The sequence below is a fragment of the Felis catus genome, chromosome B4 (genome assembly GCF_018350175.1).
Source record: "Felis catus isolate Fca126 chromosome B4, F.catus_Fca126_mat1.0, whole genome shotgun sequence".
In the NCBI taxonomy this organism is placed as follows: Eukaryota; Metazoa; Chordata; class Mammalia; order Carnivora; family Felidae; genus Felis; species Felis catus.
Window position 1 is genome coordinate 131,982,010 of NC_058374.1, and position 24,412 is coordinate 132,006,421.

General features: G+C 58.2%; 1 protein-coding gene across 11 annotated transcripts; it reads right to left on the reverse strand.

Annotated features, from left to right (window-relative positions):
- Nucleotides 1-240: 240 nt before the first annotated feature.
- On the reverse strand, nt 241-24,412 carry LOC101101321 (casein kinase I). Of its 11 annotated transcripts, none has more exons than XM_023257700.2 (12): nt 24,283-24,407; nt 20,794-20,881; nt 12,554-12,664; nt 12,286-12,434; nt 10,588-10,816; nt 9,453-9,623; nt 7,836-7,984; nt 4,523-4,583; nt 3,523-3,715; nt 3,284-3,423; nt 2,480-2,545; nt 241-1,301 (listed from the first exon to the last, which is right to left on the reverse strand). In XM_023257700.2, exons 2-11 carry the CDS (start codon nt 20,867-20,869, stop codon nt 2,529-2,531), a joined length of 1,296 nt encoding a protein of 431 aa, XP_023113468.1. In that variant the 5' UTR covers nt 20,870-20,881; nt 24,283-24,407; the 3' UTR covers nt 241-1,301; nt 2,480-2,528. The 11 variants fall into 11 exon arrangements, 10 of the variants coding, with proteins under 10 accessions (XP_023113468.1, XP_023113467.1, XP_023113471.1 ...); XM_023257699.2 differs by having other exon boundaries at nt 241-1,491; XM_023257701.2 differs by lacking the exon at nt 241-1,301 and adding an exon at nt 1,442-1,784.

Genomic DNA, 24,412 nt, shown 5'->3' on the forward strand with positions numbered 1-24,412 from the left:
AGACACTCAGTCCCCACACACCAACCCTCTGGAGTCAGAATCTGCACTTGAATGAGGCCCCGGGCAGGCTGGCAGGCTGGCGGGTGTCTGCGTTTTTTCAGATTGATTTAAAAGATCCCCAGGGAGGCACCTATGACTGCCAGCCACAACTGCTCCCAGGTCTGCTGCCAAAGGGCGGGGGGGGGGGGGGACTCCCCTTCGCCCCGCCCCAGCAAAGAGGTGGACCGAGGGCTGCCCATGTCACTTTATCCTTTTCTACTTTATTACTTCAAATTAACAACCACAATAAAGCTCAAAAAAGTCCAATATTTACACAGGAAAAAAGTACAAAATTCCCCCCAAAGTTCTTCAGTATTTTTTTTTTCAGTTTTTTAAATTACAAAGTAATAAAAAGCTTTGCTCTTTAATTAAAAAAAAAAAGAAAAAGAAAAAAGGGGAAAAAGAGGTAAATAAATTAGGAAATACACACATGGAGAAAACAAACAAAAAGAAAGTAAAAACAGGTGTTAACCAGGAGTGGATAAATCCAGCGCCCAGCCCTGACCCCAGGCTCCTCCTCAAGAGAGGCAGGACCCAGGGACGGTGGGACCCCAGTGGGTGTCAGGACCGGAGAATTCATTTATAACCCAGGAGCCAGATGCTTTCTGGAAGCAGTCTCCACGGATTCTGCCCTAAGACCAGGAAAGTGGGAGGGGGCTGCCCCAGGCTGATGACAGTCTCAGGGGTCGGCGGTGGCGAGGACCCGCTGGCCTTCTTGGGGGACGTGGAGGTCGCTGTGTCCTTGTTAGGAGGAGAACAAAACGTTGGCCCGGCAGGTGGGGCGGGGCACCTGCTGTCCTGGGAGCTATAGACACAGACACACACGCACACAAGGAATCTCGGCCCCCACCACCTTGAGACCCATTCCTCAAAGTCTTCTTGGAGAGGCAAAGAAGGGACCCAAACGCTCAGGGGACGCTGGTAAAAGCCCAACGCAGAAACTCGGCCACGGTCATTGCAGGGCGGGAGGGGCTGTGCATGTCGCCTGGGGTCCTGAGGTTCAAGAGCACCCAGTGGGATCTGCCTCCGACCAGCCAAACCGTTCCCCCAGCTCCTCAGGCCATCTCTTGATGGCACCGGAGGACCGTCTGCATCTCCAACACAGAGATCTCCCCTCCCGGCTGGTGTCTGTGTTGGCTGGGGTGGGGCCTTGGCGTCTGGCACGTGGAGCCCAGTGTCTGGGGGAGCATTTGGGAGCCTGAAGGTTGTGGACAGTGGCAAATGCGGAGGGACAAGAATCCGCTGTGCTGAAGGTTTCCCATCTTCTTGCCGTTGGCAGGAAAAAAAAAAAAAAAAAAAAAAAGAAAGAAAAGAAAAGAAAAGAAAATCAAAGGAACAAAATCCATCGTCGGTTTTATGCTGAGTTTTTTTTTTCCTTTTTGTTCTTTTGAGTGGTTTTTTCCCCCATCTTTTTGTTGTTGTTGTTTTTTAAAAGAAAATACAGTGAAGACACTGGAAGGAGGAGAAAAGACAGATCAGGCGCATGTCTGCCTCTGGCCACCCATCCGCCAGACCACCTGCAGTTCCTGTGCTCTTGACCTGAGGCTTTGAACGGGACCCTCTTTGGGGCACACAGCGGGTGCTCCATTTTCACAGGAAGAACACAGTCTCTCTCCCTCCTCTGTTCTCTTGCTGAGTGGCCACACATCTGCCCCACCCTGCCACGGAAGGACTGGTCCCTGGACCTGAGATCCGACGAAGGTAAGCCCTGTTTTAGGTCCCAGCTTGGTCTCTGGAACGAATTTCTGCAAAGCAAATCGTGCCCAGGGCATCCTGGTGTGAGGCCAAGCTGGCGGAGCCCCCTGAAAAGTACATACTCCCTGGGGAGCTGGGACCTTCCCCTCACATGCCCCCAAAGAATCTCCACCTCCCCTTCCCCGAGCCAGGCCCCAGAGCAGAGGCCTGCTGTCCACCACCTGAAGACCACACATGGTCATAAACTCCCATCGAGGTTCACACTGGCCAGAGGGCTTGTGGAGGCCACCAAGCGCCTTCTATTCCAGCACGTAGACTCCCAAGTACTCCTAAGTCCCTATTCTAGTGTTTTGTGTGAAAGAAGTGTTTAAAAACAGCCCGAGGGCTGGGACAGGCAGGACTAGAGCCCCAGGGGAGGTCAGGGTTTGGGTCCGGAGACTCACTCTGCTAGGAATTAACTTTCCGGACAACTTTAGGGCAAAGAGGCGGGCAGGGGAGGCGGGGTGGGCAGATGGATGACCGGCCTAACGGCAAAGAGTTTTCTGGCAGAAATTAGCTGGTGTGGGCCGGGCCTACTGAAAGCCTGAATCAAGTGGCTTCGAGGTTTTAAATTCTCTTGAGAGCTCTTGGTTTTAGGGGTCTCTGCCACTCCCCGCCGTACCCCACAACATAGACTCGTCTCCTCCTGGGGCCAGGGGCGTTTCTAGACCTGGCTGGGCTGCATCCACAGCAGATATGGACTCACCTAAGCAAATACTGGTCGGATGGCGGTTCCTCCTCACTTCCCGAGATGGTCAAATGGCACGCTTGTCTTTGGGAGGAGAGGCACAGCGGGGGGAGGAGATCAGCTGCTAGTAATGGTAACCTGGCAAATCTCTTCCCATTGTGGAGTTCCACACACCCCCGGCCCCGGCCCCGGCCCCTGCCCCTGGAGCCAAGGGCAGGGCTGTGTGATCTCAACAACCTTAGGATGTAGCTGCTTTGTAGCCAAGAACATTGCCTAGAGAGGCAAGGCACCAGACTCCCAGCTCGTGGCGCACCGAGCCCCTCCCACAGCAGACAAAAGGACCAGGGCAGGTATCCTGCCCCACTCTGCCAAGACACCTTCCCTGGGCCACCGCGGGCTGCCCCTTCCTAACCTTCCCAGTCCAAACATGGTCCTGAGTGAGGCCACCAGACGGGATCTGCCCATCTCTCACTCCTGTGCTGACCCTGACCTGAGGGAGGCTTCCTGATGGCAGGGACCATGAGCCCCTGCTCTGTGAGCTCCCCCTGCTGCCCACCCAGGCCGGGCCCCGGTAGTGAAGGCAGGATCCCAGCTCCACCACCTGCTGGGGCGACCTACTTCTCTGAGCCTCAGTCTACTTTGGTCAGTGGGGCTAAGCTGACCTCAGAGTGATTAAAGGAAGCCAAGTCCCTGCTCAACAAAAGGGGCTGCTCCAAGGTTATCGGAGGGGGGAGAACAGAAGCCCGAGCCCGGACTCCCTCCAGGCCAAGGCCCTGTGGCGCAGTGGTGAGGTGCAGGAGGACTGCAGAGAGGGCGGCTCACCTGTGAGGCTGAAATCCGGGAGACCTCTTGCCGCCCAGTGAGGTCGGAGGAGGAGACGTTGGCGGGCGCACCCCTGTGTAGCCTCATGCTCACCTTCCTCTCTCGGTCGACTCGTGAGATCGCTCTGGGAGAAGTATTGCCTAGAGGGTGAGGCGAGGGGAAGCCACCCTCAGCGTCCGGGTCCCTGGGTGCCCCCGGCACCCCCCGGGTCTGGCCCACCACACAAGGTCCCCGCTCACCAGCTTGCTGGATGCGGGAGGCTGGGGTGGAAGCCACAGGCTCGGCAGCAGGGCGGAGCCGGTTGGCGGTGGCCCCCGTGGGCGGGCCAGGGGGCAGGGCCCGGGTGGCGGACCCCCGGAGCTGCCCCATCCTCTCCTCGCGCTCGTGTTCTCGCCGCTCCCGGTCCACGTCCTCGGGGTTCCGGGCTGCGCCCTGTGGGGAGGAGATGAGACTTGGTCAGCCCCTGTGAGCTCAGGGTGCTCTGAGATCCGGCACTCACGCAGGGCAGAGCACGGGAAAGGAGGCCAGGTGGGCACCTGGGGGAGACGCAGCTCAGAAACCCTCTGGTCCAACCTCCTCCCCACCAGGCAGGAAGCCCGAGAAGCCTGGGAATGACCCGCGATCACACAGTACAGAGAAACAAAGCCACACGACCGCCCGGAAGGAGGAGGAAGCTGGGTCTGAGAAGCAGAGGGAGGTCACTCTGCCCTGGTCTCATGGGGCCGAAGCAGAGCCGAGAGGGCTAATGCCCCACAAAGACCAAGGGCACTCCTTGGCCCTCCCAACCTGGGCCCCTACTGTGTTCAGAAGCCCTTGGCCCCTCCAGGTTTCCAAACAGAGCAGAGCAGGTGTTCAGAGACCCAGAGAAGGAGTAACAGGCTAGCTAAAGGCAGGGCCAGCACTTGGACCAGGGCGCCAGCCAGGGGATCTTGTCAAAGGCTCTTCTTCCCCTGTCCCTGGACCTGGCAGTGACTTTTGGCAGGTGCTGTGGGGGAGGCCCAGGGACTCACACAGATGCTGCCGGCCCTGGGACAAGACGAGAGCTCAGGGGGAGCTCGAGAAAGAACGGGCTAGATGCCCCATAGAAGAAATAGAGGCCCAACAGGCAGGCTGGGGCAGAAGGGGGAACATGAGCCCCCAGGGCCTGCCCTCCAGCTGCTGCCCCCGCCCAGTGCAGGAGGAAAGGAGAAAGGCCCAGAGAAAGGAGCCCGGCGTGGGAGCGGCACCCGGCCGCGTTACCTAGTTGGTCCTGGGGTCGTCCACAGGGAAGGGCAGGGGGCTGGCAGGAGGGGGGCCGCATCTGTGGAGAAGAGAGCTGCAGGCTGAGTTGGGGGGGGCCTGCTCACAGGCCACGGGGTGCAGGCTCCTGCAACCCTGTGTCTCTCCCAGGGAAATGGCCGAGAAGGCCCTGCTGTCCTTGGGAAATGACGGCTGGGGACGGCCGTGGCCTTGAAGCAACTCCAAGAGGTAGGGACTAGGGATCAGAATGATCCCTGAATCCTAGTGAGGAACTGAGGCCCAAGGAGTCCTCATGACCTACGTGGGGTCACAGCTCAGGGTAGAGCCGGGATCTGAATCCAGGCCTCCGCCACCCGGCTCTGCTCTGCGCTCTGCACCCCAGAGGACTCTGTAGGACATTTTAGGGATGCGCATGCCCAGCCCGCCCGCCCACAGGCCTGCGCAGGCAGGCCTGGAACCACCAGGGTTCAACCCCCTGACTCCCAGTCTCCACCCCCTCTCCACTCCCGGGCTCCTGCCCACTCAGTGACAAGCTGGCTGAGAGCAACTCAGCCAGAACAAGAGCAAGCCTGTGAGAAGAGCCGCAGCACCGCTCAGGAAACCTCCTGAGGGCAGGCCAGGGATGTGTTCATCCCCTGCCTGGGGGAACTGAGGCTGATGAAGTCAAGTGGTGCCTTCAGAGGGGCACAGCCTTGGGGCGACCGACTGAGCCGAGGGCTGGAGACCCTGCCCTTTGTGACCCCAGCAGTCTCGGGTCAAGGCCAGGCCCGAAGCAGGAGGAGCTATTCTCCACGTTTCCACCTAACCAGTGATGCCTCAAGAAATGCACACCGGGGAGGTTTCTTGGCTTTTATTTGCCCACAGAAAACACAAAAGGTCAACATCAAAGTCACACAAGCATCCAGCCCTGTCGTGTGGACCCCTGTCCTTGGCTATATGGAGTATCCTCCTGGCCTGCTGGTTGGACCTTGGAACACAGCGGCTCTGTGTGCTGAGAGCAATGTCCCAGGCTCCAGGTATCCAGGGATTCCAGGGCCCTGATGCTGAACGGGGCGGCCACTTCAGGGAGAGAAGCTCTCAGTCAAGGGTAAGATCCTTCCCGTGGCCCTCTGTGCCCAGCACGGTGTCCGGTCTGCAGGTAGGTGCTGGTAACGGCACCGGGGGGCCTGGCCTTGAGGTGAAGGCATGGAAGGTCCCCGTCACAGGTCTGCAGATGCTTCCGCCAAAGGGCAGGTGAAGACGGTCGAGCTCACCACGGTGACGGCGTCAAAGGCGCCCGCCGATCCAGCCCAGGCCAAGTCAGAGATCGGTGCAGAATAAGGCTGCTGGCACCTCTGCTCAGCTTCCGACTCGAGAGCTTGCCTCTAAAGGGACCCCAGGAAGGGCTCCGAGTGGCAGCAGTGAGCGGGGAGGGTGCTCTTGGCCTGGCTCGACGTGAGATGTGGCCAGCCAGATGGTCCCACGAGAGGTTCTGTGAGGAGCCATCTAGAGTAGAGCTTTCTGTGATGACGGAAAGGTTCACGTCTACCTTGCTGGATATGGTAGCCACTAACCAGCCGCTTGTGGCTCCTGAGAGCTTGAAATGTAGCAAATGCAACTGAGGGACTACATTTTCAGCTTTCGTTTTAATTCATTAAAAATCAGCCACACGGAGCCAGGGGCTACCATACTGCCTGGCACAAGCCTAGACAATGTAAAACCCGTTCTTGGAGCTGCACGGAGAGGAAGGGCCAAGCCCATCCCCGAACCAGACCCAGGAATGACTTTCCACAAAGATGAGTGAGTGCCCAGCGGCCAGATGCCTTGAGCAACGCCCTCCGGCGAGAAGAGCCGGCCCTCGGCCACACTCCCGGCTGCAAGGTCTGGGTTGTAAGGTGCCCCACTGCCCATCTCCCACCCCTACCCCTCGGGTCCCTTGGCCTGTGAGACCGCTGTTCTCTGCCCGACCTCTGTCGAACTCCTCAGGGAACGGGGTACCAGGCCACTGCCTGAGACCCAGAGAGAAGAGGGGGCGTGAGACCCAGCGCCGACCCCAGCGTCCAAGAGAATAAGGCCTCGCGTCCTGAGCGTCTGGCAGAGCGAGCCGAGGGGATCCGCCACGAAAGGACAGGCACACCAGGATGGAGCGCAGTACAGGTGGGGGGCGTTTAATGAGTTCAGGTTCGATACAGAGGCCACCGTCAGGGTCTTGCTGAAGCCGCTCCCGGCGCCCGTTCCCACCAGGCCCTCCGGGGCGGGTGAACGAACATCATCCCTCCTTCAGGCTCTGTTCGTCAGGCAGCTGCTGATTCATCCCCAAGAAGCTCCCGGCAGGGCCTTCTCCACCACCCCCTCTCCACCGCACCCCACCACGCCAAGGGACACCTCCTCAGGCCTGGCCCCGATGGGCTCAGACACACCTGGTGACGTCAGAACTGGGGCCCTGGAGTCCAGACCACGGGCCAGTAGTTTTGGGGGGGCAGCTCCTCCACCTCCTCCACGGGCCTATCTGGAGGGCCCTGGGTGCCCAGGGGCGCCGGGCACCTGGAAGGGACAGAGAGCACAGCAGAGGCTCAGCCTCTTGTGCTTGCCCAGCCAAGCGGCAAATCTTGGAAAGGCCAGGCCTCAGAGGGTCCTTACCAGTAAGAGGGTGGGTACGTGGGCCCGGCACAGGGACAGGGGCGGGGGCAGGGCAGTGCAATAGCTTCGCTGTCACGGGGCTGAGCCTGGCTCGAGGAAGCCCCCTTTTCCAGAAGAGATGTGAAACAAGACACACAATTTCACAGATTCCGGAGCTCCGGGGCATGGCTGGCGCACGCTTGTCCCCACCCTCCCCCCAAGACCCTTAAGAGAGGGAGACAGAGCAACCGCCTAGCAACACCCAGGGTCCCATGACCAGGAAGAAAGAAACCACAATGAATGGGTCCAGGCTGGCCAGAGGGGCCACGGTGAAGGCAGCCGCCTGGGACGTGCAGAACAAGAGCAGGGTGGTGTAGGCGACAATGAGGACAGCGGGGGGGCCCGCCAGCGCCACCCACGCCCCACCGAGAGCACCCAGGAGGGACTCGAGGCCCAGCCGGGTCCTCTTGGGTCTGGTGGGAGGTGGAGCCCTGCCCGGGCCCTGCTGACCACAGCAGCACGTGCTGTCAGCACAGATGAGGCCGGAGCGGGGGGGCCGCGGGGACTCCAGGACCCCGGCGAGGTCGCTTGCGCTGTCCAGCTCATAGCTCCCGTTTTTCGGGAGCCCCGCCCGCCACCGGGTCACTTTGGCCTCGTGAGTCAGGGCCTTCCCCGTCCAGTCCCCCAAGCCCGCCTTGGCCTCCACGTGACTCACGAATTTGAGCATGTTCCAGTCGAAGACGTAGTCGTAGGAGAAGCCCTGCCTGTGGAAGAGGTTGCGGAAGAGCTGGCGCAGGTAGGAGTAGTCGGGCTTGTCGTCGAACCGCAGCGAGCGGCAGAAGTTGAGGTATGTTGAGAACTCGGCTGGCGGGGGTCACAAGGCACAGAAACGGTGAGGCCCGGGCTCCCGGGCGGCCCAGCAGCCTGCGTCGTCCCACCCACCCACCGTCCCCACAAATACTTTCAACCTAAGGCGGGGGGGGGGGGGGGGGGACAAGATGGCACCAGAGCAGAACTCCGGGCGTCCGGGTGGCACTAAGACCCGTCCCTGCCCGCGGGCAGAGCCTCTGAAGACCGAGGAGGCGTGGGTTAGGGGCGAGCGTCCCCCCGCGGTGAGCAGGCCCCACAGCGCCTTAGGTCGCCGCTCTACCTGCTCCCGCCGACCATTCTGGGAGCCTTGCAGATAGCAGATCAAGAGCTGTCAAGCCCAACGGACAGCCAAGAGCCCAATCAATGGGAACTCCCAACGTGCGCTAAGCCACAGGGGGAAAACTTCCATCTCCTCCTGCCCACAGCAGGGGTGGGGAGAGCCCCTCGTGAGAGAACAGAAAACATAACGGACACTGGGCTCTGCCCCCGGTTCCTGGCACAGAATTCCTAAAACCCCGGGGAAGCCCTAAACGCTAAGAGCACTAGGAGAATCTTTTGTTCCGGATGAGGCGACTCTGGGCGGGTTCCCGGGCTCCTGGATGGATGGGAGCTGGTCACCAGGAAGACCAAGCCACGATTAGAAAGCTTAGAATTTTCACGCCCCATCTCCCCAAACGCTTCTCTAGAAGGGAGGGGGCTGGAAACGGAGTCAGTGACTGTTTATGCCTACGTGAGGAAGCCTCCGTAAAAACCCCAACGGTGTGGGGTCTGGGCAGCTTCCAGTTGGACGCATCCACATACAGGAGGGTGACACACGTTGACTCCCTGGGGACAGAAGCCCCTGTGCTCGGGCCCCTCCCACACCTCGTCCTATGAACCCCTTCCTCTGGCTGTTCGTCCACACCCTTCAGCACAGCCTTTAATAAAGTGGTGGACGAGGTAAGTTTCCCGGGCTCCTACGAGCCGCCCTAGCAAATTAATCCCAGCCGAAGAGCAGGGCGTGGGAACCTCAGACGCACGGCGCAGGCGGCAACCTGGACTTGTCAGTGGCATCTGAGGTGGGAGGAGGAGGACAGCCCGTGGGATCAAGCCCTGAACCTCCAGGCGGACAGCGGCCGAACGGAGCCACACTAGAGGACACCCAGCTGGTGTCGCACAGAACTGCTCGAGGGGCGGGTAACACCCCACACGTTTGGGGAGAAGCGTCAGAAGGGACATGTTCTATGCGGGTAGCCAAGGAGGCTCCCGGGGTAAGGCCGAACTAGCTTTTCCTAACACGCAGCCCTTGTGAGAAGAGGCCGGCGAGGAGGCCCGAGCAGCGACAGAGCGCGTGCGATTAACGGTTCTGGCGCGGGGGGGGGGGGGGGGCAGCGGCCCGGTGTGGGCTGCGTGGCCTTGTCTTCCCCTCCGAGAGGCCTTCGGGGGTCCCCGGGCTGGCCGCCTCCCCACCTGGGCTACTCACAGGGGTAGCCTTTGCAGAGGACCTCGATGGGCGTCGACATCTTCTTCTCGCTGATGCGCTCGTACTTCTGGCGCTTGGTGGCCGCTTTGAGGCCCTGCCAGGGCAGGGAGCCCAGGTTGAAGTACATGAGCACGTAGCCCAGACTCTCCAGGTCGTCTCGACGGCTTTGCTCTGCACGGAATCGGGGACGGGGTGAGGGGCAGGGTCCGCCTGGGCCGGGATCCCCTCCTCCAGGACACCCTCCTCAACGGGGGGGCACCGCCCCTGCACCCCCTCACGCTCACTTGCTGCCACCCCAACACAAACAGGTGCAGGTTATTAACGCTTCTGCAGAAAAGGGCAGTTTGGGGGCGCATCTGGCTCCGGCTCGGGCCATGATCTCGCGGTTCATGGCCTGAGCTCTCTGCTGTTGGCACGCAGCCTCCTTCAGATCCTTTGTCTCCCTCTCTCTCTCTCTGTCCCTCCCCAACTCACACACACTGCCCCCCAACCCAAATAAACATTAAAAAAAGAAAAAGGAAAGAAAAGGGCAGTTTCTCCAGCCCAGGTACTTATTCAATCAGTAACTATGTATAACGGGTACCCTGGTACCTCCCCGCCAGCCCACTCTGCGGGCAGGGCACAAGCGTGGCATCACCCAGGGCTGAGGTCAAATCCAGCTTTCGTAACAAGCTGCACAGCCTAAAGCAACCTGTGCTGCACCTGTGAGCCCGCGTTCGCCACACTGTAAAAGGGGACCGTCCCCACCCGTTCTCCAAGGCTGCCGTGGGGATGAAAAAGGCACGTTCAGGCGCTCGCTACGCCACAGTTCTTCTTCTTAAGGGGAAAATCTGACTTTGGGGCAAAAATTGGGGGAACTGGGTGCCTGGGTGGCTCAGTTGGTTAAGCGTCCAACTCTTATTTCGGCTCAGGTCATGATCCCGCAGTCTGTGAGTTCGAGCCCTGCATCTGGCTCTGCGCTGATGGCACGGAGCCTAGTTGGGATTCAATCTCTCTCTCAAAATAAATAAACTTAAAAAAAGGCCAGGGGGATGGGGAGGGGGATGGTGGGGAGGGGTAAATCCAGGCCACAGAAAGCCAGGGTCCCGGCCAGCAGCCCATGGGTGCACACTGCTCTTGGGCCTCGGACACTCACCGATGCCCAGATGGGTGTTGATGGAGGCATAGCGGGCAGTGCCAGTCAAGTTCTTGTTTTCCCGGTAGGGGATATGCTGGTGGGTGCGGGCGTCCCGGTATTTCTTGGCCAGGCCGAAGTCGATGATGTACACCAGGTTGCCCTTCTTCCCCAACCCCATGAGGAAGTTGTCGGGCTTGACGTCGCGGTGTATGAAGTTCTTGGAGTGGATGTACTCGATGCGGCTGATCTGGGGAGGGGACAGCAAATCATTCAGCAAGCGGTCCACGGAAGGGCCTTCACCAAGCACTCTGCGCCAGGCCCCGGATTGGGGGCGGAGGACTGGGGTGGCCGGGACAGAAAACACATCCATGGTCCCTGCCCCGGGTAGGGGAGAAAGATCTGTCTGCAACTATGTAAGACGATTTCCAGGGGCAAGTCAGAGAAGGCTTCCTGGAGGAAGTGATACAGAAATTCTGAAAGAGGAGTTCACCGAGGTTGTTGTGAGATGGGGAAAGACAGCAAGATAGGAAATGAAACCTGGAAAGGCATCTGGGCCCCCATGGAAGCCTTTGCTGCCTGAAGCCAGAGTCAGAGAAGCATTGCGAAGGGTGTTCTGGCAACCAAATGACGGGGGAAGGGGGGAGAGGGAGAAGAGCCAATGAAGCCTCGACAATGGTGACAGAGATGGAGTCTAAAAGACAGGATTTGTCCCCCAGCTTGCAAAGGACACCCAAGTCAGGCAGACACACAGACTCTTCTCTTCCTTTAAACATCAGGTCAGAAAAGTAAGTTGACTTATATGCGTACGATACACCCTCTGGCTAGTCAGTCCCCTTTCTGGACCTCAGGCTTCTGAAAATCCACAGCTTCCCTTGGCATGGCTGAGTATTTCCTAAGCCTTTGTTGAGTGTCACATCCCGTGAGAACCTGACGACTCTCCTCTGCACACACACATTTAGACCAAAATTGCAGGTGCCTGCAGACTTTCTGTAGGTCAGCCGCAGACCCTGACCCCTGCGGTCTGTGTATCATTCCGGGTCCAACATTCTACGCTTTTGAGGCACCTGGCTGGCTTACTCAGCAGAGTGTGCGACTCTTGATCTCAGCGTCATGAGTTTGAGCCCCACGTTGGGCGCAGAGCTAATTTAAAAATAAAATAAGAGTCCAAAATTCTGTGCTTTTATATTTTTAAAGAGTTTTCCTCCCCTGAGTTTAACAGGGCGTCAGGCCCCAAGGAGAGCTCATCAGTAGGCATCTGCTCTGGTCCAGGCACTGTGTGGAGTCCCATGTGACCCCACAACGAACAACCCAGCCAAGGGGAGACTCTCATCTGAGACGACTGAGGCTCCGAGAGGCTTAGCGGTCTCCTACAGTCACCACAGCGGGGCGGGACCCAGGTCTGTATGATCACTAGTTTTAGAATCACCCGAGAGCAGAGTCCTACCCCAAGAGCCCAACCCAGGATTTCTGGAGTGGGACCGGGAATCTGCATTTAACCCCTTCCTCCATTCTATAGCCAATGGCCAAGGACCCCTGGTCCCGGTCCAGGAACCAAGCCTGTCCTATGGCCCTGTCACTGCCTCCCGCTGTGGCAGCCTCCAGAGGCAGCAGGCAGAGCTGGCACCCTGTGCCCAGTGGCACAGTGGGGACGCAGCGGTTGGGAGGGCAGCTGCAGAGCCCACGGTCCCTGGCTTGGGAGGGGAGGTGGGGGCTCACCATCTGGTCGGCCAGGAGCAGCACCGTCTTGAGGCTGAACTTGCGGGAGCAGAAGTTGAAGAGGTCCTCCAGGCTGGGCCCCAGCAGCTCCATGACCATCACGTTGTAGTCACCTTCGGCTCCGCACCACTTGATGGACGGGATTCCCACTGAGGGCCAGAGAAGGGGGGGGGGGGGGTCAGGGTAGGCCCTCCTGTGAATGCACGCGCATATTCATGCACAGTTCCTCACGCTCTGCCCCCCCCCCCCCGGCCCTGACAGCTCTCACCTCCCCCCTGCATCATCTTGTAGAACTTGCTCTCGATGTGCAGCTGCGGGTGCTTCGTTTTCACACACTCTAGCTTGATGGCAACTTCTTCACCAGAGGCGATGTTGGCACCTGCCAGGGGCGGGGGAGGAGCACAAGGGACCTGGGTCACGCTGGGCCAGGCAGGTGGCCCCGGGCCAGGGCTAACTCGTGTTCGCCCCGGAGCAGTTCAGCACCCCTCGGGGGAGGCCGGAATGGTGGCAAAGGGCCCAGCACCGCATCCAAGGGAAGTGGAGGGGCTGCGGGCACAGGGGCAGGAACCAGCCCAGCTTAGGCGACTGCAGAGAGCAAGAAAGGCAGCATGTGGGAGGGGAGGGATGGGAAGAACTACAGACATGTCACAGAGCCACAGGCCGGCGCAGCGGGAAGGCCAGATGTAAAGGGAGACGTGTCACGTAAAAGGAATTTTATCCTGGTGAATGGGAGCCACTGAGCCGGAGAGGAGTGAGGTCAGTGGGATGTCAGTGTGGGAAGGAGAGAAGGGGGCAGGGCAAGGCTCTGTCTCAGCAAAGACCCAAATCCAAATTGTGCCTTGCCTCAGTTTCCCCAGCTCCAATACTGAGTGGACTGAGCTAGAGGTCTGGGGGCTAGACTTGAGAGATGGGCCAGCTATAACTGTAGCTGCAACCACTGAAACAGTGTAGTCTTAACACACAAACAGAGCAGAAAGAACACTACCACGAGAAGAATTTAGGGTGAGGGAAGGTCTGAGTCTCAAGTCAGGGGAAAGGAGGAGGCTCTGTAATAAGGGTCCTTGGAACAGCTGGCTGGCCGTCTGAGAAAAGTCACCATAGTTCACACCGCACACCAGGAGAAAGCCCAAGTGAAGCAAAAGTGTGTAGAAAAAAGAAAAAGGTGGGGGGTGTAGGTGAGCATAGCCACTTTGCCCCCCCCCCCACTTTGTTTTCAAGTTTATTTTGAGAGGGGAGGAACGAGAGAATCCCAAGCAGGCTCCTGGCTGTCAGCGTAGAGCCTGAGGTGGGGCTTGAACTCACAAATCATGAGATCACCATCTGAACTGAAATCAAGAGCCAGATGCTCAAGTGACTGAGCCACCAGGGCGCCCCAGCCTTTTTTTTTTTTTTAATTTTTAAAAACATTTTAATTTATTTTTGAGAGAGAGAGACAGAGCATGAGCAGGGGAGGGGCAGAGAGAGAGGGAAACACAGAATCCAAAGCAGGCTCCAGGCTCTGAGCTGTCAGCACAGAGCCCGACGCGGGGCTCGAACTCACAGACCGTGAGATCATGACCTGAGCTGAAGTCGGACGCTTAACCAACTGAGCCACCTAGGCGCCCCCCCCCATTTTTTTTTAAAGTAATCTCTATACCCAATGTGGGGCTTGAACTCACGACCCTGAGATCGAGAGCTGTATGCTCTACCGACTCAACCAGCCAGGCACCCAAGCATCGCCACTTTGAAAACCAGGTTGACGTTTCTTCATCTAGTAAAGCTGAACACACACAAACCCTCGCCCAAGCAAGCCCACCCCTGAGTGTGTGCCCTCCAGAAACATGTGAGCCCCCAGGAGGACAAGAATGTGCACACCACCAAACCAGCCAAAGGTCCAGCCTCAGAACGGCCAAGTCAGGACGCAGTCTCAGAGAGAGGAATGCCGCAGGGCAGTGCAGAGGAAAGGCTGGCGGGCGGCTCCCGGCATCTTCACACTCAGTACAAGAGAACAAGGGGCGGCACCATTCACAGGAACCCAACGTGAACACAGCCCAGTGCCCAGCACCGAACCCGTGGACACACTGAATGCGTCTCTCCACGCGGTGGGATGTTATCCCGCCCAAAAGGGGACGAAGGCCGACTCATGCTGCAACGCTAATGAACCTTACAAACACGCTACGTGAAGAGGCCGGACGCAAAAGCGTAAATATTGCATGATTCCGTTATCGGAAATGTCCAGAATAGGTCAATCTGCAGAGACAGGAAGTGGATTGGTGCCTGCCAGGGGTCGGGGGAGGGGGAAAGAGGGAGTACCTACTCAATGGGTACAGGGTTTTCTTTTGGGGTGATGAAAATGTTTCGGGACTAGGCAGGAATGGTGGTTGCGGCACGACACTGGGAACGTCCCACCGGCCACTTAACTGCGTACTTTAAAAACGGTTAATTTTCTTATGTGCATTTCACCTCAACTGAAAAAAGAGGAAGGCAGAACAAGGCAGGCACAGTTCAAAACGTGCGGTGCTGAGCACTGTCAGGTCTCGGGATACAAACGTGATAAAACTCTTTCGCAAGAGGGAACGATTTCAATTGTCAGTGGTTCGCTCTGCGAGGGGAAAGCACAGGAGGGGATACAGTGGGCTGCCAGGGGCCTGCAAGATGACAGGCGCGTCCTCCCCCGAGGGGAAGGGTGCCCGATACCATGCATATCTGTTGTACGTATTCCTTTGTGCCTACTCGACGCTTAATAAAAAGAAAACATCGAGGGGCGCCTGGCTGGCTCAGTCAGTGGAGCATGTGACTCTTGATCTCGGGGTTGTAAGTTCAAGCCCCACTTCGGGTGTAGAGATTACTTAAAAACAAAAAAAAAATCTTAAAAAGTTAAAAAAAAAAAGAAAACAATGAGACGTTAGAGGAATAGAAGAGAGAACTGCCTTCTAACTTTGGGGTAGGCAAGCCTTTTAATCCCTGATTTAAAATCCGAAGGCCATTAAAAAAAAGGGGGGGGGGGGCTCCGTCCCATCCAGAAAGGGAATCCCTTCTCTGTGGCAAAAATACCAGCAACAAAGTCCTAAGAAATACATACTTGTAACTCTTCGCAGCGGCAAAGAGCTGGTGGCCCTACTACGTTAACAAGCTCCTGCGTATCAGTAGGAAAAAGACTCAAGGCTCAAAGGAAATAGTGTAAAGAATCTGAACACACACTTGGAGAGGAGGAAACCTTTCATATAAAAATGGCGTCCTCTTATGAAAAGATGCTCAGCCCCCTTGTAAGAGAAACGCACATGGTCCTGAAAAAGCACTCCCACCTCTGACTGGTGGCAATGCCACAACAGTAAGACGCGTGCGCTGTCCCGGCAGAGCTGTGGGGCGGTGGGCACTGTGCCCCAGGCGCATCCCCGCTCCCGCTCCGGGGGTGCACTCCACACCCTGGCGAGTGCAGAAGAGGCCCGGGACGAGGCTGTCCGTGGTGAGCTGTTTCCAACAACAAAACGTGGACACAGCCCAGGTGGCCATCATTCTGGCCACGGGTTAAAGAAAGAAGGGCCCACCAATAACCCAGAATACAATGGAAAAAGAATGAGGAAGCTCTCTCTGTGCCCAAGCCGACAGATCTCAAAGATACAGGAAGTGGAAAAGCAAAGTACAGAGTAGTATGTATTCTCTGCTCTTTCCAGTTTAAAAACAAACAAACAAAGAAAGGTGGGGAAATCGTTCCTATCTGTGTTTGGTTGTATCTACGTAAGAAGACACTGCAAAGAAGCGTGAGAAACCAGTAAGGACCCGGGAGGGCTACAGGGCTACGCCGACCCCTAGCCCCGGAAGGGTGAAGGACACCGCACTGGACACCAGGTTCCTCGTGGTCACTTTTTCCCAACACCTGTGTTGGAACAGAATTCACACACTTCTGAAGTATTCACTCACTTCTGAAGTATACAATGCGGTGGTTTTTTAGCATATTCACAAGTTCACCCCGAACACCAGTACCCCTCAGTACTCGCTCCACATCTCCCCCAAACCCCAGCTCTGGGCAAAACCACTCAACTCCTTTGTGTCTATGGATGTGCCTATTCTGGACGTTTCGTGTGTTGAAATCACACGACGTGCGATCTTTTGTGACTGGCTTCTTTCACTTCGCATGCTTTTGTGTTTTGGTTTTTGGTTTTGTGTCGTTTCATTTTTGAACCCCGTAAAATGAAATTAAAATGAAAAAGAACACAGAGGACCAAATCCAGGGAGCCATGGGAGAAAAAGTACTTTGCAAACTGTAAAGCGCTTCAGGCATAGCAACCAGTCATCGCTGGGGACAGCCACACACGTGTCTGGGGGACAGTAAGGATGTGGCACGGGAGAGGGTGTTTTGAGTGCCTGGCACGCAGTAAGTGCCCAACAAAAGTTGGGTTTGGTAAGTACCGGCCCCCGGGCTTCAGAGGTGAGCCCACATAGGTCCTAACCACGCGCAGGCCGGTGGGAGGAAAGGCCGCAAGTCTCCCGATGCATGGGCGGGACTGTGCCACAGGGAGGTCACAGCACCTGCGAAGGCCAGACGGGAGTGGGGTGCAGCAAACTCTGAGTCGTTTGGTGCAGCCAGAGCTTGAGGTAGCTGAGGAAGACACGGGAAGAGGTGAGCAAGGGAGAGATCAGAAGGGTCTCAAATGCCAGGCTAAGATCCTGGCCATGAACCTGAGACTCTGCAGGCCAGGTATGAATGCCTTTATTACAGGCTTTCTCGGCTTTCCCACTGACACCTGAGGCCCAGCAGTTCTTTGCTGTGGGGACTGTCCTGTGCATTGCTGCGCCGTCAGCAGCATCTCTGACCTCCACCCACCAGCTGCCAGCAGTACCCTCCTCTTCCCCGAGTTGAAACGATCAAGAATGTCCCCAGATCTTGCCAAATGTCTCCGGTGGGACAAATAAATCTGTACCCCCCCCGGCCTCGTTCGGACCCACCGTCATATTAGAAAGGACTGGAAGGGCACGTGAGGGGCGAGGGAGCCCCAGAAGGAGCCGCTCCAACTAACTGTCCAGGCAAGAGCTGACTGTGGTCCCAGCCAGACAGGAGGCAGAGACCTTGACACTTTGGAAGTGGGGCCTCTTATGATTCAGCAGATGTGTGCAGGAGGGAGGGAGGGAGGGAGAGGGGGAGAGGGGAAGGAGCCCTTTATTCCTTTGAACTCTCCTGCAGTCCCGCAAGGACTACTGTTTGTATCTCTCCTTGACACCCACAGAAACTAAAACACCAAAGGTCAAAGACTAAATGCCACGCTCGCTTCCCCAGGACACGGACCTCGCTCCTAGGCCAAGGCTTCGTGTCCCTGCAGAGTGCTGGAAAGCCACCACAGCTGCCTGCCCCCAAAGGCTCCCACCACCACAAGGCCCCTTTTGCTGCCTCTGGGTTTTTTTTGTTTTTTTTTTAATTTTTTTTTTTTCAACGTTTATTTATTTTTGGGACAGAGAGAGACAGAGCATGAACGGGAGAGGGGCAGAGAGAGAGGGAGACACAGGATCAGAAACAGGCTCCAGGCTCTGAGCCGTCAGCCCAGAGCCCGACGCAGGGCTCGAACTCACGGACCGCGAGATCGTGACCTGGCTGAAGTCGGACGCTTAACCGACTGCGCCACCCAGGCGCCCCTGCCTCTGGGTTCTATCAGGAAGCTGCAAGCCTTGTCTCTGAGCTCCCTGCGTTCGGCTACTGAGGCTCAGTAAGGTGACGTAACTGGCCCGAGGTCATAGGTCTAGCTGGGGGCAGAGCCAGGATTTAAATGTTAGTCCCCAAAGACTCTTTTTTTTTTCTCTACTCCAACTGTCTAGCAGCTCAGTCGTTCAATCGACAGACACATACACAGTGAGCCCTGGACCAGTGAGGCAGCCCTGCCCTGGATGAACACCGCTCACCTTCTGTGGAGGCAATGGAGGAGAATTCTAAGTGAAGAGTGCCAGAGCAGGGGTGGTGGAGGTGACCCAGCAGTTGGATAGAGTGGCCCTGTCGGGGGATGGGCCAGTCTGGAAAACAAACTTGGGACCCGGAGAAGGGCTTAGAGCCGGCCAGCCCTAGGATCTGGGGCCTGGGGAAGTCCTGGGTGGGGAGAGGGGGTGACCAACCTCACGTGGGGGCTCACTCTCCCCAGCACAGACTCACATGTATAATCAGGGACCTGGCTGGACTGGAAGTGCAGAAGAAAGCACCCCCACAAGCACCTGTTGGGGAGCACCGTCCCCTCGCCATTGAGAACCGAGGAGCAGAGACTGAGAGGCATAGGGAGTTCTCAAGGGCGCACAGCCAGTGGTGGTAGAGTGGGCACAGTCTCGGCCACTTCTGGACCCCGTGTAGCTGACCTGAGGCCCTGACAAAGCTGGTCCCACTCTCCTGGTTGTCCCCTTATGACACTTGGAGGCGGGACCGGAAGAGAAGCTGCAGACCTCGAAGCCATATCCACAAAGCACTCGCCTTCGGGTGATCCTGGAAAGCAGGGCCTGGAGGCCGCACCCAACCCCACCTGCAGAGGCCATCTGGAGTCAGGCCCTGGCACAGGCACCAGCGACAAGAATGCAGCCAGAGCTCTGAACAAAGGGAGCCAGCGAGGCCAGCGAGGCCAGCCGGGGAGGCCCTACAATCGCCACTGTCCCCACGCTAGCAGGAGCCCAGGAATGAGCAGGACGCGGCGTCATGCCAGGACCCCCTCGGCCTGAGCACCCAGCAAAGGCTGGACAGGGCAGCTGCTCAGGGCAGAACAGACTCCTCACCTCCACTCAGGCCGAAGGGGACCCAAATCCTTTGGACAGTAGCAAATCCCAAAAAAGACGGAGGGCTGGCAGGGGGGCGGGGGGTGGGGGGCAACATAAAAACACTACCGCTGGGCCAACACGTGCGGGCGTTGTGCACACTCTGATCTCGTGACTTCTCACCACCCTGCGGGCCTCATGACCCCGTTTTACTGACAGGGGAGCCAAGGCTGGCAGAGGTCATCACCTGTTCAAGGGCATACGAGAAGCACCCTGGTAGAATTTACATCAGGGCCTGTCCAAAGAGAAGCAAAGCTGGGTCTGGTTTTTAAAATAAACTAGATAAACAGGAAGTCCTGCCCCCAGGGAGGTCCCACCACATGGACCAGGGACACTAGCTTTCTGAAATGACCTTGGCCTGCCTCTCCCCATTCTGTTCCCTTCTGCAAAGAGAAGGCCCTGGATTGGATGCTTCCTAGAAGCAGATGTGCACGTGTGCCAAAAACTACTCCCCGTGCCTTTTGCTCTTGGTCAGCCAGGCCTCAACATCACACAAACTTCCCGTATGGGGACACTGAGGCACAGAGCAGCCACACGACTTTCCTGCAGCTGCACAAAGCCAGGTCTGGAACTCGGGTCTGTCTGACGTCTTCCCCTCATGTTCTGTCACACCCTCTCGCTCATGTGGGGTATAAAGACTGCCTTTTCTAGTGTTCAAGAGAAACCCTGGGTGGCCAATTTGATGGCCAGGTACTGCCATCAATGGTACTGCACCTGCTTCTTGATGTGTGCGGAAGGGACAGCACGGCTCTAGAGGCTGCTGCTGTGCGGGGCGACCACATTCAACTAGGACCCTGCCCAGAACCAACTACATGCTCAGAGAACGTCCCCTCCCTGTCCCCTCCGATGGGGGAGGCAGCAGCTCACCAAGAAGGAGTCCGTACCCCAAGAGGGCAGAGACCCAGACCACTGGGTGAGAGAAACCCCCTCCTCCCCAAGTTCAGAACCAATGAGCACAGCACACTGCCTTGATGCTTTCTTTTCTCCGCCCAGGACAGAAATTATTTACCTTGCTTTTCCAAGGAGGAAAAGAGGGACAGGAATGAGGATAAACCCCAGGGGCTGGCCACCCTGCTCTAACAACTCCCATTCAAGGTTACCCACACAGTATCTCCCCTCCAGACCCTTTTCTGCCAGGTCAGGGAACGGGGTGAGCGATTCGTTTCAAATGACAACACGGGAACAAACTCAGACTTTCAACAGGAAGCACATCCGGAGAGAAAGATCCAGAACGCTATGGCCAGACCCCTACCCCCCACCCCCACCCAGAGGTTACTGGGAGAGCCTGCGTCATTGTCATTCCGAAGCCCGCCTGGGCTGAATTCCAGGGGGGCCCCCAAGCAGAGGGAGGGGGCCCAGGCCTCCTCTGCCTATTAGTATCCTTCTCCCAGGAGGCAAGAAACAGGGGTGCTACCCCAGCCTGGCCTTTCCCACGCCCGGCTGGAGACCCAGGTCACCTGCAGCTGGAAACCAGAGCTAAAAATACCCTCTTCTGCCCAGCCTGCAGCAGGTGGGCACCCCACCCCACCCTGACTGCGTGAGGAGCCCCCTGGCCTGCCTCCCCCACAACCTGCTGCTTCCCTCCTTACCTGGGATGGCCCTGGGGACAAAATGGCCCAAACATGCCACGGGAGGCCTGAGGCCAAGTTCTGGCTTCAGAGCCTGAAGACCTGCCACATTCCCTCCTGCTTGTCCCCGGCGCTGTCCCCAGGGCCCCAAAACCACCAGGCCGGAACCAGAGACACTTACCCAGGTAGATGTCTCCAAAGGACCCACTCCCGATCTTCCGTCCCAGGCGGTACTTGTTCCCCACACGCAGCTCCATGACTCACTCTCGCTGCGGAGGGAAGCAGAGACACCCGGGTCAGGGAAGCAGGGAGCCGGGAAGGGAGCCTAGACCGCTAGACCCCACCAGATCCCCCACCAAAGGCCAGGGAAAGACCCAAGGAACTCGGGAGACCAACATTCTCCCTCCCACTGCACAGGAAGAGATTTGGCCTGGCTTTGCCCGAGGGCATCCAGGTGTCAGGTGGCCTGATGGCCTCCACGTGTGAGCAATAGCGGAGGCGGGCCGAGAACACATGTCAGGGTGGCCAGGCAGAAGGCGGAATTGGAGATAAGGCCCGGGAGGAAAGAGCCAAGCAAGCATCTCCTCGGGGGACACGCATCTGGGGACCCTCCAATAAGAGCCTCTCAGGTGCGGGCCAGTCACAAAGGGCCAAGACCCTGAAAGGAAAATCAAAGACAAAGGGGGTGATGGGGGAGGGGGGACACAGGAGCTGCTCCTTCTGGGGGTGCTACCATGGCAACCACTGGCAAGTTCCAACCTCCAGGGACGGAAGGACAAGGTGAACCCTAACCCCGGCCCCCACCCCTAACCTTCTCTGCTTCTAGTGCCAGGAACCGGACACGAGGCCTCCACGGCCTGGCCTGGTCTTTCCAGAGGCCAGAACTTGCCAGTGTGCAGTGTGCCCTGCTGGAGAGGGGCCTCCTCCCCAACTCAGGGGGCAGCCAGGAAAGGGGGCCGCCAGAACACCCAGTCACCTCCCTCTCCCACAACACCAAGCACCTCACACAGGTCTCGCTGCACGTATTTTTGGGGACGGACAGTTTGGGGTTGGCTTCCTTCAAGACTAGAAGGAGGGTCTCCCCAGAGGGCCCCACAGAGCAACTGAGGCAACCAAAGCCAGGTTTTTAGCCACTGGCCTCTGGGGTGGGAGGAGACGTCTGAGGGAAGGATGCTGATGTGAGCAGCTCCCCTCCTTCCCGTGCCCCATCCTGTGCCCAAGCCCATGAGACATCAGGGGCCACCCTGGTGGGGATCCCTGTGCCCTCCAGGATCCTGGCCTGCAGAAGAAGAAACTCAAAGGCCAGGAGATGGTTTCTACAGTTAGGGGAGAGGGGATGGTGAACTATCAAATGGGGAGAAAGACGGGGGATCCCTAACGTCTCAGAGTGTTCATATGGGGGGGGGTCTCCCTTTGCAGACAGGGAACTAGGGAGGCCACATCACCTGCCCCACACTCCCCAGCAGCAACTTGGTGGCAGTCTCCTCACCTCGGACCCAGACGGGGTTCCCGCTGCCCCACCTGACACAATCAGGACTGATTTCCTGCCAGGCCTGGGAAGCAAAGCAGGAAGGCGGAAAAGCAGCTGTACCAGGCACAGCAGCCCTGCCTCCTTCCTATGCCAAACGCTATCCCCAAAGCCAGACCCACCTGGGAGGGGAGATGGGCGAGATCTAGTTCACAGATGGCCAGGCTGGAGCTCTCTGGCCCCGCAGAGGCCAGAAGCCAACAGCTCCTGCCCAGGACACACATCCAGCCCTGGCACCTAACGCCCGGGGAGCCGCCACTGGCCCTTCCCCCGGTGGCCACAAGGAAGTAGCCTCCACCCCATGCCAGCCAAACTCTGGGCTCTCAACCAAGGGCCTCTGCCCACACGCCTGGCCAGTCCCGGCTGAGGTGCCGCGGCCGCCAGCGGAACACTCTCCACATTTGCAGAAAACTCACATTTCACATACACACCGACCTGTGTGTACCCACCAAAGGAAGAAAGAAAAGCAGGCGCACACCGTGAGCCGCACAGAGGGGGAGGGGACGGGGGGGGGGGTCACGGGTGTGTACATACACAAACACTGCCCCCCCCAGTCCGTTTTCTGCCAACGCCAATTCAGAGACCACACATGGCAACCAGGAAAGCCGCAGGTTAGGAGAGAAACATAAATATACCCGCATCCTATATTACATAAATACCCACGCCAGGTTATATAAATACCCGCGCCCTCCGTCTGGGTGTCTTACATAAATTACATAAATACACTGCACATGACCCCCCCAGCCCCTCCCCACTCACCGGGCTGTGGGCAGAGAAGGGAAGAAGAGAGGGTGCAAACAACAGCCCTGCAGGAAACCACGGCTGGGCGCTAGCCACCCAGACCCGGGGCGGGGGGGCAGGGCCCCAGAGAGAGCCTAGACTGTCCCAGCACTGTCCCCTAAAAAGCCGCCCAGAGGAAAGGAGAAAGGATAGAGTCGGGAAAAGGAGAAGCTTGCCAGGTCTTTGCCGATTCTCCCATGGGGGGGGGGGGGGGTGGAAAAAACGAAGTGAAAAAGGAAAAAAAAAAAAAAAGGCAGACGCAAATCCGGAGTTTCAGCCGGTTAAAAAAAAAATTACACAAACTACCAAGCAGCAGAGCACATGGGCAGTTTTCTTACTCTCTGATACCCCCTCACCCCCAGCCAGAGCCCTTATCACTGGACCATTAAAATAAAAATTGGAGGGACGCTCTAGACAGTAAGGCAAAGGAGCCCCCAAACAGGCATTCCCTGGGCGTAACTTCAGACACTCTGGATCCCCTTCTCCCCAAATCCTTCTCCCTGAGGAAGGCTGTGCCCAGGAAGGTTGTGCTGAGAACACAAGCAAGAGAACTAAGGGAAAAGTTGGGGAGGGGGCTCACCCCACTTTGAGTTTGGGCGTGAAGAGGAGCTTGGGAATCCTCTCTCGAGAGAGACCCGGACAAAACATAGTTTGTGTCCACGGAGACTCGCAAAACATGGATTTCTCCCAGCAGAAACGGGAGAATGCGATCTGATAAATAACCCCCACCCCTTTCTTTCTCTCCACAAAGGAAAACAGAATCTGTGGCTGAGTGACCACACACCCCATCACCTCAGGGCCCCCAGGCGCCCCCCGAGCACCCCCATCCAACACACGGGAGCAGCCTCGCTGACCCCCAGGTCCGGAGCCCCGAGCCGGGAGAGAAGGGGGGAGGCGCTGCTGATTGTCCAGTGAAACACACAGAAGCCCAGGGTTTGGCCGAGAAGCCCGAATCAACAGTATCAACAGTCTAGGGTGGCCCCAGCACCCTAGTCCCGGACCTCCCCCTCCCCCCCGCAGCGTCCCCCCAATCCCAGCCCGGAGTGGCCTCTCGGCCGGCTGGGGCCTTGAAGGGTCCAGCTGGGGGAGGGGGAGGCGGGCCAGACTGGGGGGGCCTCCCCCGGTTAAGCCTGCAAAATAATAGTCACCCTCCTCCTCCTCCTCGTCCCCAGCCGCGCCTTTGTCCTCGCCGGGCCGAGCGGGCGGCGCCCGGGCTGCCCCCCCTCCCCGTACCCGAGTGCGAACGCGCGTGTGTCCGCCCTCCCCTCCCCTCCCTCTCGCGCAAAAACAAAGAGGCGGAGGGAGCCCCGTTTCCCCCCGGGTTTGCGCCCCTCCGCGGGCCCGCGGCCCCCCAATATTTACCCCGCCGGGAAGGCGCCGGTACCGGGCCGCTGCTCTGGGGGCTGCCGCGGGCGGGGGCGGCCCGCCGGGGCGGATGCCGGAGGATTCGCGGAGCCGCCCGGCGCGCCAGCCTCTCCCGGCCCAGCCGCCG